Consider the following 14,066-nt stretch of genomic DNA (forward strand, 5'->3'; position numbering starts at 1 on the left):
TCCGAACCCTGGGACCTGTCCTTACTGTCGGCGGCAGGGGGACAGGAACGGAGGAGGAGAAAGCGCTGCTTTCTCCTCCTCCGTTCCTCTCTCCCAGCCGCCGACAGCAAGGAGACATCCTGGGGTTTGGAGAAGCGCTTGTGCAGCGCTTCTCCGAACCCTGGGACCTGTCCTTGCTGTCGGCGGCAGGGGGACAGGAACGGAGGAGGAGAAAGCGCTGCTTTCTCCTCCTCCGTTCCTCTCTCCCAGCCGCCGACAGGAAGCAGACATCCCGGGGTTCGGAGAAGCGCTTGCGCAGCGCTTCTCCGAACCCTGGGACCCGTCCTTACTGTCGGCGGCAGGGGGACAGGAACGGAGGAGGAGAAAGCGGCGCTTTCTCCTCCTTCCTTCCTCTCCCCCAGCCGCCGACAGGAAGGACGCGCGCACTCTCCCCCCCCCCCCCTCCTCCAACCGCCGCTCCTCACGGCCAGGGAGGGTTGTGAGGAGGCCTTCGCCGGCCTCCACCCCGGCGGGAGCGGCGGTTGGAGGAGGCAGAGTGGGGGGAGAGTGCGCGCGCGCAGTCTCTGCTGTCCAATCCCTGTATTCCTGGGGCACATGCGCAGTGACCCAGGGACACACGGGACATCTGGACGCAGGGACAACATGGACATTATTATATAGGATTGGAATTATTTTTTAGCAGTCACTGAGAAGAGCACAGAGAAGGCCCCTGCTTCATCTCAATAGGCAGGGAGTTCCAAAGCGTAAGCGCTGCCACACTGAAGGATTCAGCTCCTACAAATGCAGAACAGGTTTTGTGAGGCACCTGTAGTGGTGTCAATTCCACCAAGGCAAACTCGTAGATAAGCTGGTCCCAAGTTTAAAGAGGCTTAAAGAGAGAATAATAGAATCATAGAGTTGGAAGAGACCACAAGGGCCATCCAGTCCAACCCCCTGCCAAGCAGGAAACACCATCAAAGCATTCTTGACATATGCCTCTGCTTAAAGACCTCCAAAGAAGGAGACTCCACCACACTCCTTGGCAGCAAATTCCACTGCCGAACAGCTCTTACTGTCAGGAAGTTCTTCCTAATGTTTAGGTGGAATCTTCTTTCTTGTAGTTTGAATCCATTGCTCCGTGTCCGCTTCTCTGGAGCAGCAGAAAACAATCTTTCTCCCTCCTCCATATGACATCCTTTCATATATTTGAACATGGCTATCATATCACCCCTTAACCTTCTCTTCTCCAGGCTAAACATACCCAGCTCCCTAAGCCGTTCCTCATAAGGCATTGTTTCCAGGCCTTTGACCATTTTGGTTGCCCTCCTCTGGACACGTTCCAGCTTGTCAGTATCCTTCTTGAACTGTGGTGCCCAGAACTGGACACAGTACTCCAGGTGAGGTCTGACCAGAGCAGAATACAGTGGTACTATTACTTCCCTAGATCTAGATGCTATACTCCTATTGATGCAGCCCAGAATTGCATTGGCTTTTTTAGCTGCTGCATCACACTGTTGACTCATGTCAAGTCTGTGGTCTACCAAGACTCCTAGATCCTTTTCACATGTACTGCTCTCAAGCCAGGTGTCTCCCATCCTGTATTTTTTTTGCCCAAGTGTAGTACTTTACATTTCTCCTTGTTAGAATTCATCTTGTTTGCTTTGGCCCAGTTGTCTAATCTGTTTAGGTCATTCTGAAGTGTGATTCTGTCCTCTGGGGTATTAGCCACCCTTCCCCATTTGGTGTCATCTGCAAACTTGCTCAGGATGCCCTCAAGCCCATCATCCAAGTCATTGATAAAGATGTTGAATAAGACTGGGCCCAAGACAGAACCCTGTGGCACCCCACTAGTCACTACTCTCCAGGATGAGGAGGAGCCATTGATGAGCACCCTTTGGCCCAAAAATGGAAACAACAAGTAGTACCAATGAAAGAAGAGGGGCAGATGAAGACGGTGGACTTTGCAGAACTGGTGAAGCTGACAGGAAAAATCTGAAACCAGCATGATCAAGTATGGGCAGAGTAATGACTGGAGTAAATTCATACGATATCTGAAAGATCATTGTAAGCAATTAACATCACTAGCAGGGTTGTCTGAAGACTTGTAATGAGAATTTTCTATCTTTCTCTATTTATTTAAATTTTTGAGATATTCTGTAATGAGTGTAATTAGAATTGGAACATGCTTAAATTGCAATGATGAAAAGGTTAATTTTGAAAAGCCATGAGGCGGGCGGGAAGGAATTTGACAGGCTCTAAGAGCCAAGGCGGCATAGTGGATAAAGATGATGTGAATGTATAATATTAAATGGAAAATAAATAAAAATTATATTAAAAAAGAAAAGAAAACATCACTTCAAATGTCACCATCCACACCTGCCTCAGGTGGAGAGAGTCTAGTCCCAGGAGCATCACCTGGGAAGGAAGTACTCATTTGACCTCATTGTTGCTGTTAGTCATTATATGGCCACCCACCAATCAAATTCTTGGACCAGCGGTTCCCAAACTTTTTCAGGCCGCCATCCCCTTGGTTCCATAAACTCACCCCCAGTGCCCCCTGCCCTGTAAAAAGCACCATTCAGAACAGTGGTTTGCAAGACCCACCAAGGAAGACAATAGCACAATGAAATTCAAGACAGTGACAATTCATTGCACATTTATTCGAAATCCAGTTGATCAACAAAACTGATGAACTTCCCAATTAGCTAAGCACTGCAGACCCCCTGTTTTTCAAAAGCCAAGCCATGGACCCCCTACTTTTGAAAATGTTCACATCTCGGTGCTAGTTTTTGTTATGTGAATGGTGCCACAGACCCTCCTGGGAGGGTTACGTGGACCACCAGTTGGCAACCACTGGTCTAGGCAGTTCAGGAAAGAATAGAACACCTGGATGAGTGAAAGGTTGACTGCTGCACTGGACCCCAAACCCTTGGCAAGAGGCTCCTGGAGAGAGTGGGGAGGGGAGTTGAAAGGAGACCTAAGCAGGATGACAGCGAAGGAAGGCAGGCAGGCTTCACCTAACTGGAACCGATAGGAACTAGAAATGCAAGTAGGCAATCATGCATATAAGCGGCATATAAATAAAATGATTGTAAATATAATTAATGATGATGCAAAGCAATGTGGGGTTCCCCCCCTTCTCTTTTGACAAGCAGCCTTGATCATTTGTTCCCATGTGGAAGAATACAGGACTCAGAGCATCATGCAGACTGCCCCCCCCAAAAAAACACCCCTACAACAATAAATGAAAATACATGTGTGCATTGATTTGCAAAACAAAATGACTTATGTCAGTGGGTGTACAGTCCAATGGAGTCCATGGTCATTTCTTAATAAGCATAGCCAGTGCTTTTTTTCTGGGGGGACGCAGGGGGGCGCATACCCCTAAACATTTTGTGAATCTAAGTTTGGCCTTATTAAGGGGCAGTATTTCAACATGAGTAGGAAAATGAGAGTACCCCTAAACATGTTTTTAGGGGGAAAGCACTGAGCATAGCCAAATGCTGTCTCTCAGGTACATTAAACAGTCGCTAAACACCCACAGATTTTTCTCTATGAACTGGGGCTGTCCTTTCTGGTCTCGAACTACTCCACCCCCAACTAGGGCTGGAGCACATGAACGAACTTGCCACATGGATCAGTCCCACCAGGCAAAGGTGAGTGCAAAGTGGATGACGAGATTCTCTCCATGCTTCTGTGGTCAATGACAAGATGGGTGAGCAAGGAAGGGAAGGGAAGGGAAGGGAAGGGAAGGGAAGGGAAGGGAAGGGAAGGGAAGGGAAGGGAAGGGAAGGGAAGGGAAGGGAAGGGAAGGGAAGGGAAGGGAAGGGAAGGGAAGGGGGAAGCCTGTTTACCACCTTGAGCTCCTTGGTGAAAAAGCTGGGCTGTCACTGCCTCATGGTTCAGGTCGCTGCCATTCCATGTCAGAACTTCCTCCGGTGGAAAGCCTTTCCAAATGCCTTGAGGATCTCCTTGGTCTTGATGCTGTAGATGATGGGGTTCAGCAGCGGAGGGACCAGGAGATAGACGTTGGCCATCAGGGAGTGAACCAGAGGGGGAGCATTCCTGCCAAACCGGTACACCATAGACAGGCCGATCATTGGGGTGTAATAGATCACGACGGCACAGATGTGGGAGACGCAGGTGTTCAGGGCCTTGAGGCGCCCTTCCTTGGAGGCCATGCTCAGCACGGTCTTGAGGATCATCGTGTAGGACAGGACAATGAACAGGGAATCGAGGCCGAATGTACAGAGCAAAACAAAGAGCCCATAGAGGCTGTTGACGGTGGTGTCTGCACAAGGGAGCCGGATTAAATTGGGGTGCAGACAGTAAGGATGAGCAAGCACATTGGACCTGCAAAACGGCAGCCTCCTCAGGAGAAGAGGCAGCGGGGCCAGCAGGATAATGCTCTTTGCGGCAATCCCTGAGCCTATCATGGCAATCCTGAAGTTGGTCAGGATGGTGGTGTATTGCAGAGGGTTGTAAATGGCTATGAAGCGGTCCAGGGCCATCGCCCAGAGGACCCCTGAGTCCATGATGGAGAAGCAGTGGATGAAGAACATCTGGCTGAGGCACGCATCCAGCCCAATCTCCCTGGAATCAAACAGGAGGACTCTCAGCACTGTGGGGAGGGTAGACAGGGAGACCCCCAGCTCACTCACAGCCAGCATGCAGAGGAAGAGGTACATGGGCTTGTGGAGGCTCCGATCCTTCACAATCACTAGGAATACAGCACTATTCCCCAAGACAGCAACCGCGTAGGCAAAGCAGAAAGGGATGGAGACCCCGATATTTCCGGCCTGCAGTTCTGGGATGCCCGTGAGGAGGAACGTAGAATGGAGGGAGCTTTGGTTACTGAGCAGCTCCATGGTGAGTGATCAAGTTCTCCAGTTCAGCAGCACCTGGATGGACATAAGGGAGGAAAAGGCCTCATCATCAACATGGGAGCTTCATAAAATCATGGGAATGTAGAGTTCTGCGGGATCCCAAGGGCCATCTAGTCCAACCCCCTGCAAGCAGACATCAGAGCTAGGGCATCCAAACTCTCTTTCCAATGAAGGACGTCCATCACCTTCCAAGGGAATCCATTCCACTGTTGAACAGCTCTCACTGTTTACTCAGAATCTCCTTCCATGCAATTTGAATCCATTGGTTTTGGTCGTGCTCTCTGGAGCAGCAGACACCAAGCTTGCTCCATCTTCCATGTGGCAGCCCTTCAGGTATTTGAAGATGGCTCTCATATAATAATAATAAATATCACCTCTCTGTCTTTTATTATCCAGGTTAAACATACCCAGCTCCCTCAACCATTGTTCCTAAGACTTGGTTTCCAGACCCTTGAACACCTTGGTCACCCTCCTCTGCTCACTTTCCAGCCTGTCAAGATCCTTCTTAAAATGTGGTGCCAAGAACTGGACCCAGTATTCCAGGTGTGGTCTGACCCAGGCAGAAGAGATAGAGTGGGACTATGACTTCCCTTGACCTGGACACTAGACTTCTGTGGATGCAGCCTAAAATAGCATTCGCTTTTTTGCTGCTGCCTCACACGGTGGACTCGTTTTACACTGGTGGTCTGCTAAACCGCCTAGATTCTTTTTCCATGTACTGCCTCAGTTGCTTAGGTTCTGCAGCTCCTTATTCTGCCAGATTTGTGGCATGTCTATATCATTCATTCATTCACTGCATTGATTGTTTTCTTTCTTAAATTCCATAGCCCACCTTTTGTACAACAAGAAAAGGTAATGAACCCACAAGGTGACATGCATTAAGGCCTCATCCCGGCTCCCTTTTGTGCTGAGCTTCCCAGGTACAATTCTGCTCTTCCAAGCTCCATGTCTAAGTGGGGGTGGCTGTTTTTTGTCCTGGTGCTTTCAATGGGAAAAGCCATGCTTTACCAGTGAATCAGAGGAAACAGCAATCCATTTGCTTTGATTCAGCAGTGAAACACAAGTTTTTCTTGGGGGAGGGGGGGGGGAAGCCAGGACACACGAGAAGAAACCTTGCTCAGACATGGAATTTTAAAACCTGGGCCTGGATAAAATCTGGATAAGCCCTAATCCTGAAGCATCTCAATGCACCCTCTTTTTAAAATCCCAGTAAATAATGGGCACCAACAGACATTCCAGAAGCCGCTCTGGAAGGGGAGGCAGAAGATCTGCTCTGCTCCGCAGGAATTTGGAGGAGCCTTGTCCCTGAGCTCCATCATCTTGGGAGAAGCCGGGGGGGGGGAATCATTTCTAGCTGGGGCAGCAGGTACACAGGATTCATTATTATTTTTTAAGAAAGTGGGCACACCTGGCCCATTTGACCCCCTACCTGCCACTTGAAACACTCCAGGTTCTCTATTATGGCAATTCTGGGCTCGTCTACACTTCTGCTTGTCCTGTGTCTCGAAAGCCCAGGTCAGAGTGGATGAGCCCTGAATCCTGGATCAATATCCCCGAAACCAGAAGGCAGTTTGTGGCAACCTTCTCTGATGAAGAACAAGTTCCACCTGGAGCATAAAAAGACCCACCTGGATGGAAGCGTTTTAGTCTCTGCTGGCAGCCAGGAGAAAGATCCAGTCATGTCAGAGGCTCAGCTGCGTAAAGATTTATGCTGCTTCCTTGAGAATCCCTGGAGAGGAAGGAGAGATGCGGGGCCACCAAGGGGCACTAAGTCAAGGGAGGCATTTCTGCAGTGCACAGAACTAGTGCTGAGCACCATCCGCCCTCAGCAAACTAGGTCACAGCAGCTGCAACGGTGCAATTACTGAGTTCCACAGTCTTACCTGTATATTTTAAGCACTGGCTATGTGAAGTGACTAATTAGCTGCAATAGTATATTGATGGTTGCACCAAGAGAAATATGAATGTTGATTTTGTTTATAAGGAAACCCCTGGTGGATCAGGCCAGTGGCCCATCTAGACCAACATCCTGCTCTCACAGGAGCCAACCAAGATGCCCCAATGAGCAACCCTCAAGCAGGACCTGAACACGAGCCACTCTCCCCACCTGTGACGTCCAACCTTTGGTGTTCAGATGCACACCGCCTCTGACAATGGAAATAGGAGGTAAACGGTAAAGGTAAAGGAGCCCTGGACAGTTGTTGTTTAGTCGTTTAGTCATGTCCGACTCTTCGTTACCCCATGGACCAGAGCACGCCAGGCACTCCTGTCTTGCACTGCCTCCTCATGTTCGTAGTCCAGTCAACTCATGTTCGTAGTCCAGTCAAAGGTGACTATGGGGTTGCAGCACTCATCTCGCTTTCAGGCCGAGGGAGCCAGTGTTTGTCCACAGACAGCTTTCCAGGTCATGTGACCAGCAAGACTAAACCGCTTCTGGTGCAACGGGACACTGTGACGGAAGCCAGAGTGCACGGAAACGCCATTTACCTTCCCACCACAGTGGTACCTATTTATCTACTTGAACTGGTGTGCTTTTGAACTGCTAGGTTGGCAGGAGCTGGGACAGAGCAACGGGAGCTCACCACCATCGAGTGGATTCGAATCGCTGACCTTCCAATCAACAAGCCCAAGAGGCTTTAGACCACAGCGCCACCTGCATCCCATGTAGCATAGCCATCATGATTCAGCATAACCAGTTCTGATGACCCTCAGGGTCCCTTCCAATTCCACAATTCCAAGAATGAACAGACTGTTTGGTTTCCGAGGAAGATGAATCTGAAGACTACTTGGACATAGACTTCAGTGTGCTTCCTAGACTGAAAACCAGAAGAGAAGCCTGAGTGAGGCCACCTTCTTCTCTCTGGTAACATAGACTGGAATGAATGTGTGGTGCTACTGAGCTAGCTATGACTAATAACCAGGATAGCCATGTTTCCCTTCACGGTCGGAAGCAGCGTGAGCTACAGAGTGAGCTCCTCTCCAGTATTATTCTGTCATAACATTGTGCATCATAATTTAAGATGAAGTGGGCTACTCAGGAAGAAGCTACTCTTGTCTCTGGGTGTGCATCTGTTTGTGAGCACCTCCCCCCATGGACAAACAAGGTCACAGCAGCTGCAACAGTGAGATTACAAAGTTGCACTCTCAAATCTATACAGTGGACGCTTGGGTTGCTAACGTGATCCGTGCGGGAGTCATGTTCGCAACCCGCAGTGCCGCGTCTGCAAACTCGCAGGTTGAGATTCGGCGCTTCTGCGCAGGCACAAAGCACGATTTAGCGCTTCTGCGCATGCGCAAGTGCCGAAACTCGGAAGTAACCCATTCTGGTACTTCCGGCTTCGGCACAGTGCGCAACCTGAAAATGCGCAACCTGAAGCATCTGTAAACCGAGGTATAACTGTATATTTTAAGCATTGTTTACATGAGGTGGCTAGTTAGATGCAGCACTCTGGGATGTATTCATGGTAGCGCTAAGAGAAATAATAATATGGATTTTATTTATTTGTCTGTTTTGTTTATGAATTGCTTCCTATGAATAATCTTGAAATGATTTCACACAGATATATTTCACATACATAGAGAAGCTGTAAAAACACCCATGCATTTAAATAAAATGAACATAATTCTATATACCAAAAGATTTTCAAATCTTATGCAGATACCGATTGGGAGAAAAATCTCTATCTTGAAGGCTTGTTGGAAGAAGAAAGTCTTCAACAGGTGCAAACACACACACACACACACACGATGTCATGTGTGTCTCGAGAGGCATTCCAGTGGGCAGGGCCACCACAAAGAAGGCCTGATTCAGATCTTAAATGGAACAGAAAAGGTATCTCCGGCTACAGAGTGTTGTGATGGGATGATATAATCTTTTAGGTATACTGGTCCCAAGCTGTGCAGGGTTTGTACAGCACTACCAATGCTTGGTAAGTTTGCCTGGTAAGAGGAGAACAGAAGAGCATCTCCATCGCATCAGGCCAGTGGTCCATCTAGTCCTGCATCCTGTTCTCATGGTGGCCAAGCTGATGCCCCCAAGAGAGCACAACTGCCCTCTCCACACCTGCAATTCATGTATTCAGGAGCATACGGCCTCTGACAGTGCATGAAGGACATACAGTAGCCCTCGTGATTCAGGTGTGAGAACACAGGTAGGAGGGTGTTCAGTGGAAATGGGCCTGAAGACCAGTTGGGCTTGGACTTCACTGTGCTCACTGGACTGAGAATCAGAAGAAGAAATTCATAAAACTGCATCATTTTGATGATTTCATTTTCTTTTGAGTCTAGCTAAACTGAACAAGTCTGTGCCTGGCTACCTTTTACAACACAGAACCAGTTGCTTTCAGGTACTGTATGTGGTGAAAGTTCTTCCCAGAACACTGAAAAGAACAAACTTTTAGCATCTATGGTGTCCTTTGTATGCATGAAAAGAGAACCGGCTAGGCATGGTGATTGGGACTCACCTTGAATTTTTTTGTAGATCGATGAAAGAGGATATTGGGAGACATTGAATGAATAGGAAAATTAGTCAGTTTTAATAAAAAGACCACAATGAAAAAAGATTATATATAATCATTATGATGAGAGCTGATCTGAATTGCTAAATGATTCTGAATGGTTTGGGGTGATGGCGTTGAGGTGCAACTGCTAAGATTGCTGTGATCCTTTAAGTAGTGAATAGAAACCATGTGTTTGATCTGGAAATGTACAAGAAACATTGGTTTACATGTGGTTCTCTGAAGCCTCCTTATATTTGTCTCTCTCTCTGTGTGTGCATTTGTATTTTCACTCGGTGCCTGCATCTTTTCCCCCTGACTTTCTAGGAGAGAGACCTCCAGTCTAGAAACCCCTTTTAAATTTATCCAAAACTACAGACCATCTTCCTCTATGGTACTATTCTGCCATTACTTGATGCATCATAATTGAAGACGGGACGGAGAGCTAATGAAGAAGCTACTCTGTCTGTGTCTGCATCTGTTTCTGTGTTTAAAAAGTTCACATGTACAACCAGATGGTCGCCCAATTTCTCTCTTCTGAACTTGAGAAGGCATAAACACTCTGGGAGATGTTGGTACACGCTTTGCCAATTCAGATCAGAACTTCTTATGAGAAAAAAGCCTGCCCAGGGCTCTGCGGATCTCTTTGGTTTGGATGCTGTAGATGATGGGGTTCAGAATCGGAGGAACCAGGAGGTAGATGTTGGCCATCAGTGAGGGCAGCATCGGGGAATTGTGCTTGCCAAACCTGTGTGCCACGGACACACCGATCATTGGGGTGTAATAGAGCACAACGGCACAGATGTGGGAGACGCAGGTGTTCAGGGCCTTGAGGCGGCCTTCCTTCGAGGCCATGCTCACCACGGTCTTGAGGATCATCATGTAGGACAAGACGATGCACAAGGAATCAAGGCCAAATGTGGAAACTACAAAAAACAGGCCATAGAAGCTGTTGACAGTGGTGTCCGCACAAGGGAGATGGATCAAATTGGGGTGCAGACAGTAAGGGTGAGCAAGGGTGGTAGACTTGCAAAATGGCAGCCTCCTTAGGAGGAGAGGCATTGGGACCATCAGGAGAACACTCCTCAAGGCAATCCCAGATCCCAACAAAATGATCCTAAGGTTTGTCAGGATGGTGGTGTATTGCAGGGGGTTGTAAATGGCTATGAAGCGGTCCAGGGCCATCGCCCAGAGGACCCCTGAGTCCATACAGGAGAAGCAATGGATGAAGAACATCTGGCTGAGGCACGCATCCAGCCCAATCTCCTTGGCATCAAACAGGAAGACTCCCAGCACTGTGGGGAGGGTAGAGATGGAGACCCCCAGCTCACTCACAGCCAGCATGCAGAGGAAGAGGTACATGGGCTTATTATGTAAGGTCTGATCCTTCATGATCACAAGGAGAACAATGCCATTCCCCAAGACAGCAATGACGTAGACAAAGCAGAAAGAGAAGGAGACCCAGTTATTTCTGTTCTCTAGTCCTGGGATGCCAGTAAGGACGAATGTGGGATGGAAGATGCTTTGGTTATTTTGTGGTCCCATGGTGAGTGATTGGGCTCCCCCATTCAGTAGCACCTGGATGGACATAATCAGGAAAGAAAAAGGCACCGTCATCAACATGGAGCCTTGATTGTTTTGGTTCTGCATTCCCAAATGCCATCTATATTGGTGGCCCGGGCTATAATTAAAATCAAATTATAATTATAATCTGCTTGTGTTCATTAAATTATGCAACATATCTTTTGGTCAGCAAAAAGGTGAAAGATCCCTCAAGGGGACACCTTTGAATACTGAAACATCACAATGTGATATATATATATATATATATATATATATATATATATATATATATAGTGGTACCTCTACTTACGAATTTAATGCGTTCCGAATGCACATTCGTAAGTCGAAAAAATGTGTAAGTCGAATCCCATTGGAATGCATTGGGAGAAAAAAATTCGTAAGTAGAAGCAAACCTATCTAAAAATTCGTAAGTAGAAAAAATCCTATCTAAACTGCATCCAAGATGGCGGACGGAACTCCATTCGTAAGTAGAAATATTCGTAAGTGGAGTTATTCATAAGTAGAGGTACCACTGTGTATATATATATATATATATATATATATATATATATATATATACTGCCATATATTTGGGCAAGTTGTTTGTTTGTTTGTTACGCATTTGGAAAGCTCTTTGTCTATCCTAACCAAATTTGGCAGGATGCTTTCTGAGATAAAGGAACAGTTTTTCATCTACTTTTGGTCACAAGGAGATGCCATTTTAAATCAAGATGGTGGACTAAGGCTTCCAAAACTGCCCTGATTCAACCACTGCTCTGTTATACAGTCATACCTCAGTTTGAGTACGCCTCGGTTTGAGTACTTTCAGTTTAAGTACTCCGTGGACCCATCTGGAACAGATTAATCCACTTGCCATTACTTTCAATGGGAAAGTTCACTTCAGGTTAAGTACGCCTCAGGTTAAGTACAGACTTCCGGAACCAATTGTGTAAACCGAGGTCCCACTGTATATCCCCTTCTGGACTTGCTCTGGACATCAGAACAGTCTGTGAACACAGCCATGTCTGCATTGCACAGGGAATGTCTGACGCTTCACCCAACTGTGTACAAACACTATAGCTCTCAAGCACATTCTTCCCCTCCAAGAATTCTGGGCCCTCACAGTCTTACCATTCCCAGCAACCCTTTCCAAACCACAGCACCTTCCGGATACCTTGGACTACATCTCCCATCAGCCACAGTGAATCATGTGCTGCTATCTGGAACAGAATCTGCAAATAGAAGGACATCTCCCTGCTGACCGTGATGCTACTGATGGTGCAAAACATCTTGGGGGGACCAGATTCGGGGGAAACTGTTCTATGCAAATAGAACGATATTGAAGCAAGCAAATAAATGGACAGCTCAGATTGAGATTGAATCCTGACAAGACAGAAGTACTGTTTGTGGGGGGCAGGAGGCGGGCAGGTGTGGAGGACTCCCTGGTTCTGAATGGGGTAACTGTGCCCCTGAAGGACCAGGTGCGCAGCCTGGGAGTCATTTTGGACTCACAGCTGTCCATGGAGGCGCAGGTCAATTCTGTATCCAGGGCAGCTGTCTTCCAGCTCCATCTGGTACGCAGGCTGAGACCCTACCTGCCCGCAGACTGTCTCACCAGAGTGGTGCATGCTCTGGTTATCTCCCGCTTGGACTACCGGTACTGCAATGCGCTCTACGTGGGGCTACCTTTGAAGGTGACCCGGAAACTACAACTAATCCAGAATGCGGCAGCTAGACTGGTGACTGGGAGCGGCCGCCGAGACCACATAACACCGGTCCTGAAAGACCTACATTGGCTCCCAGTACGTTTCCGAGCACAATTCAAAGTGTTGGTGTTGACCTTTAAAGCCCTAAGCAGCCTCGGTCCTGTATACCTGAAGGAGCGTCTCCACCCCCATCGTTCTGCCCGGACACTGAGGTCCAGCTCCGAGGGCCTTCTGGCGGTTCCCTCATTACGAGAAGCCAAGTTACAGGGAACCAGGCAGAGGGCCTTCTCGATAGTGGCACCCACCCTGTGGAATGCCCTCCCACTAGAGGTCAAAGAGAACAACAATTACCAGACCTTTAGAAGGCATCTCAAGGCAGCCCTGTTTAGGGAAGCTTTTAATGTTTGATGGATTTCTGTATTTTAATGTTTGATGGATCTCTGTATTTTAGAATTTCTGTTTTGTTGGAAGCCGCCCAGAGTGGCTGGGGGAACCCGGCCAGATGGGCGGGGTATAAATAATAAATTATTATTATTAAATTATTACTAACAGAGTCGGTGTACACACCAGAGTGTACACTCTGTGCATGGTGGCCACTCAGATCGATTTTTTGCATGCTCATCCACAGATGAGTACCTTCAATTGATACTAAAATGAAGAAGAAAAATGCCCAAACAATGCATTTTGGTTCCTCCCTATCTCGTCCTTGAGCCTGAGCTTCCACAGCCAAGACCCACCTTGGGCATGATGGGCAGCAACAACAGCAGGCATGTCCTATTTCATTCTTTTGCTAATAATGCTCTTTTAAATGTGCACTCTTATGTTTGACTTCCTTTAGTGACATTCCATTTTGATTTTTTTAAGATAAAACTTTTGTTTCCAGTTAAATATGCTGCTTTGAATGTATTCTTGACTTCCTCCTGGGTTGTTTTATTTGATCTTTTAATTTAGGTTGTAAAGCACTTTGAGATTTTCTTTTTCCTGAAAGTATAAAGCGGTGTGGATATGAAATAAGTTATCATCATAATAATATCCCTGCAGTGTTGAGAGGAAGCAATGGGGTGACCTGGTCAGGCCTTGCAATGGCTCCCATGTTTCCCAATTCATCCAGCGAGTCCCTGGCTCCGTCTCGCCTCTCTTCTTGCCTGGTTCCACCTGAAGTCTTTCTGTGGCAGCAGGTGAGCATCTAAGGCCACTGGTGCAGGTGAACAGAACAGAACAGAACAGAACCACCTCCCCATGGAAAGCAAGCATGCCAGGGATAAGGGCACCTTCTCCACAACTTGCTAGATTTCCACATATCAGGATTTGTTTGTTTTAAGGACTCTGGACTCTGACTCATTTGATCCTCCACCTGCCCTCTCAAATGCTTCGCATAGCCATACCTCAGCAACACTCTCCATTACAGCAACTGGATCCTGGATCATTACCCCTAA

The 14,066-nt window shown here is 47.5% G+C and overlaps 3 protein-coding genes across 3 annotated transcripts in view; 1 reads left to right on the forward strand and 2 right to left on the reverse strand.

Moving 5' to 3' along the window:
- Nucleotides 1-14,066, forward strand: part of LOC148686099 (uncharacterized) — a 580,325-nt gene that overhangs the window by 218,292 nt on the left and 347,967 nt on the right. The gene's annotated exons all lie outside the window — the stretch shown is intronic.
- On the reverse strand, nucleotides 3,903-4,847 carry LOC118085043 (olfactory receptor 51I2-like). The gene has a single exon (XM_035115304.2). It carries the CDS (start codon nucleotides 4,845-4,847, stop codon nucleotides 3,903-3,905), a length of 945 nt encoding a protein of 314 aa, XP_034971195.2.
- LOC118084899 (olfactory receptor 51I2-like) lies at nucleotides 9,959-10,906 on the reverse strand. The gene has a single exon (XM_035115002.2). It carries the CDS (start codon nucleotides 10,904-10,906, stop codon nucleotides 9,959-9,961), a length of 948 nt encoding a protein of 315 aa, XP_034970893.2.

The sequence above is a fragment of the Zootoca vivipara genome, chromosome 4 (genome assembly GCF_965207765.1).
Source record: "Zootoca vivipara chromosome 4, rZooViv2.hap1.1, whole genome shotgun sequence".
Taxonomy (NCBI): domain Eukaryota; kingdom Metazoa; phylum Chordata; class Lepidosauria; order Squamata; family Lacertidae; genus Zootoca; species Zootoca vivipara.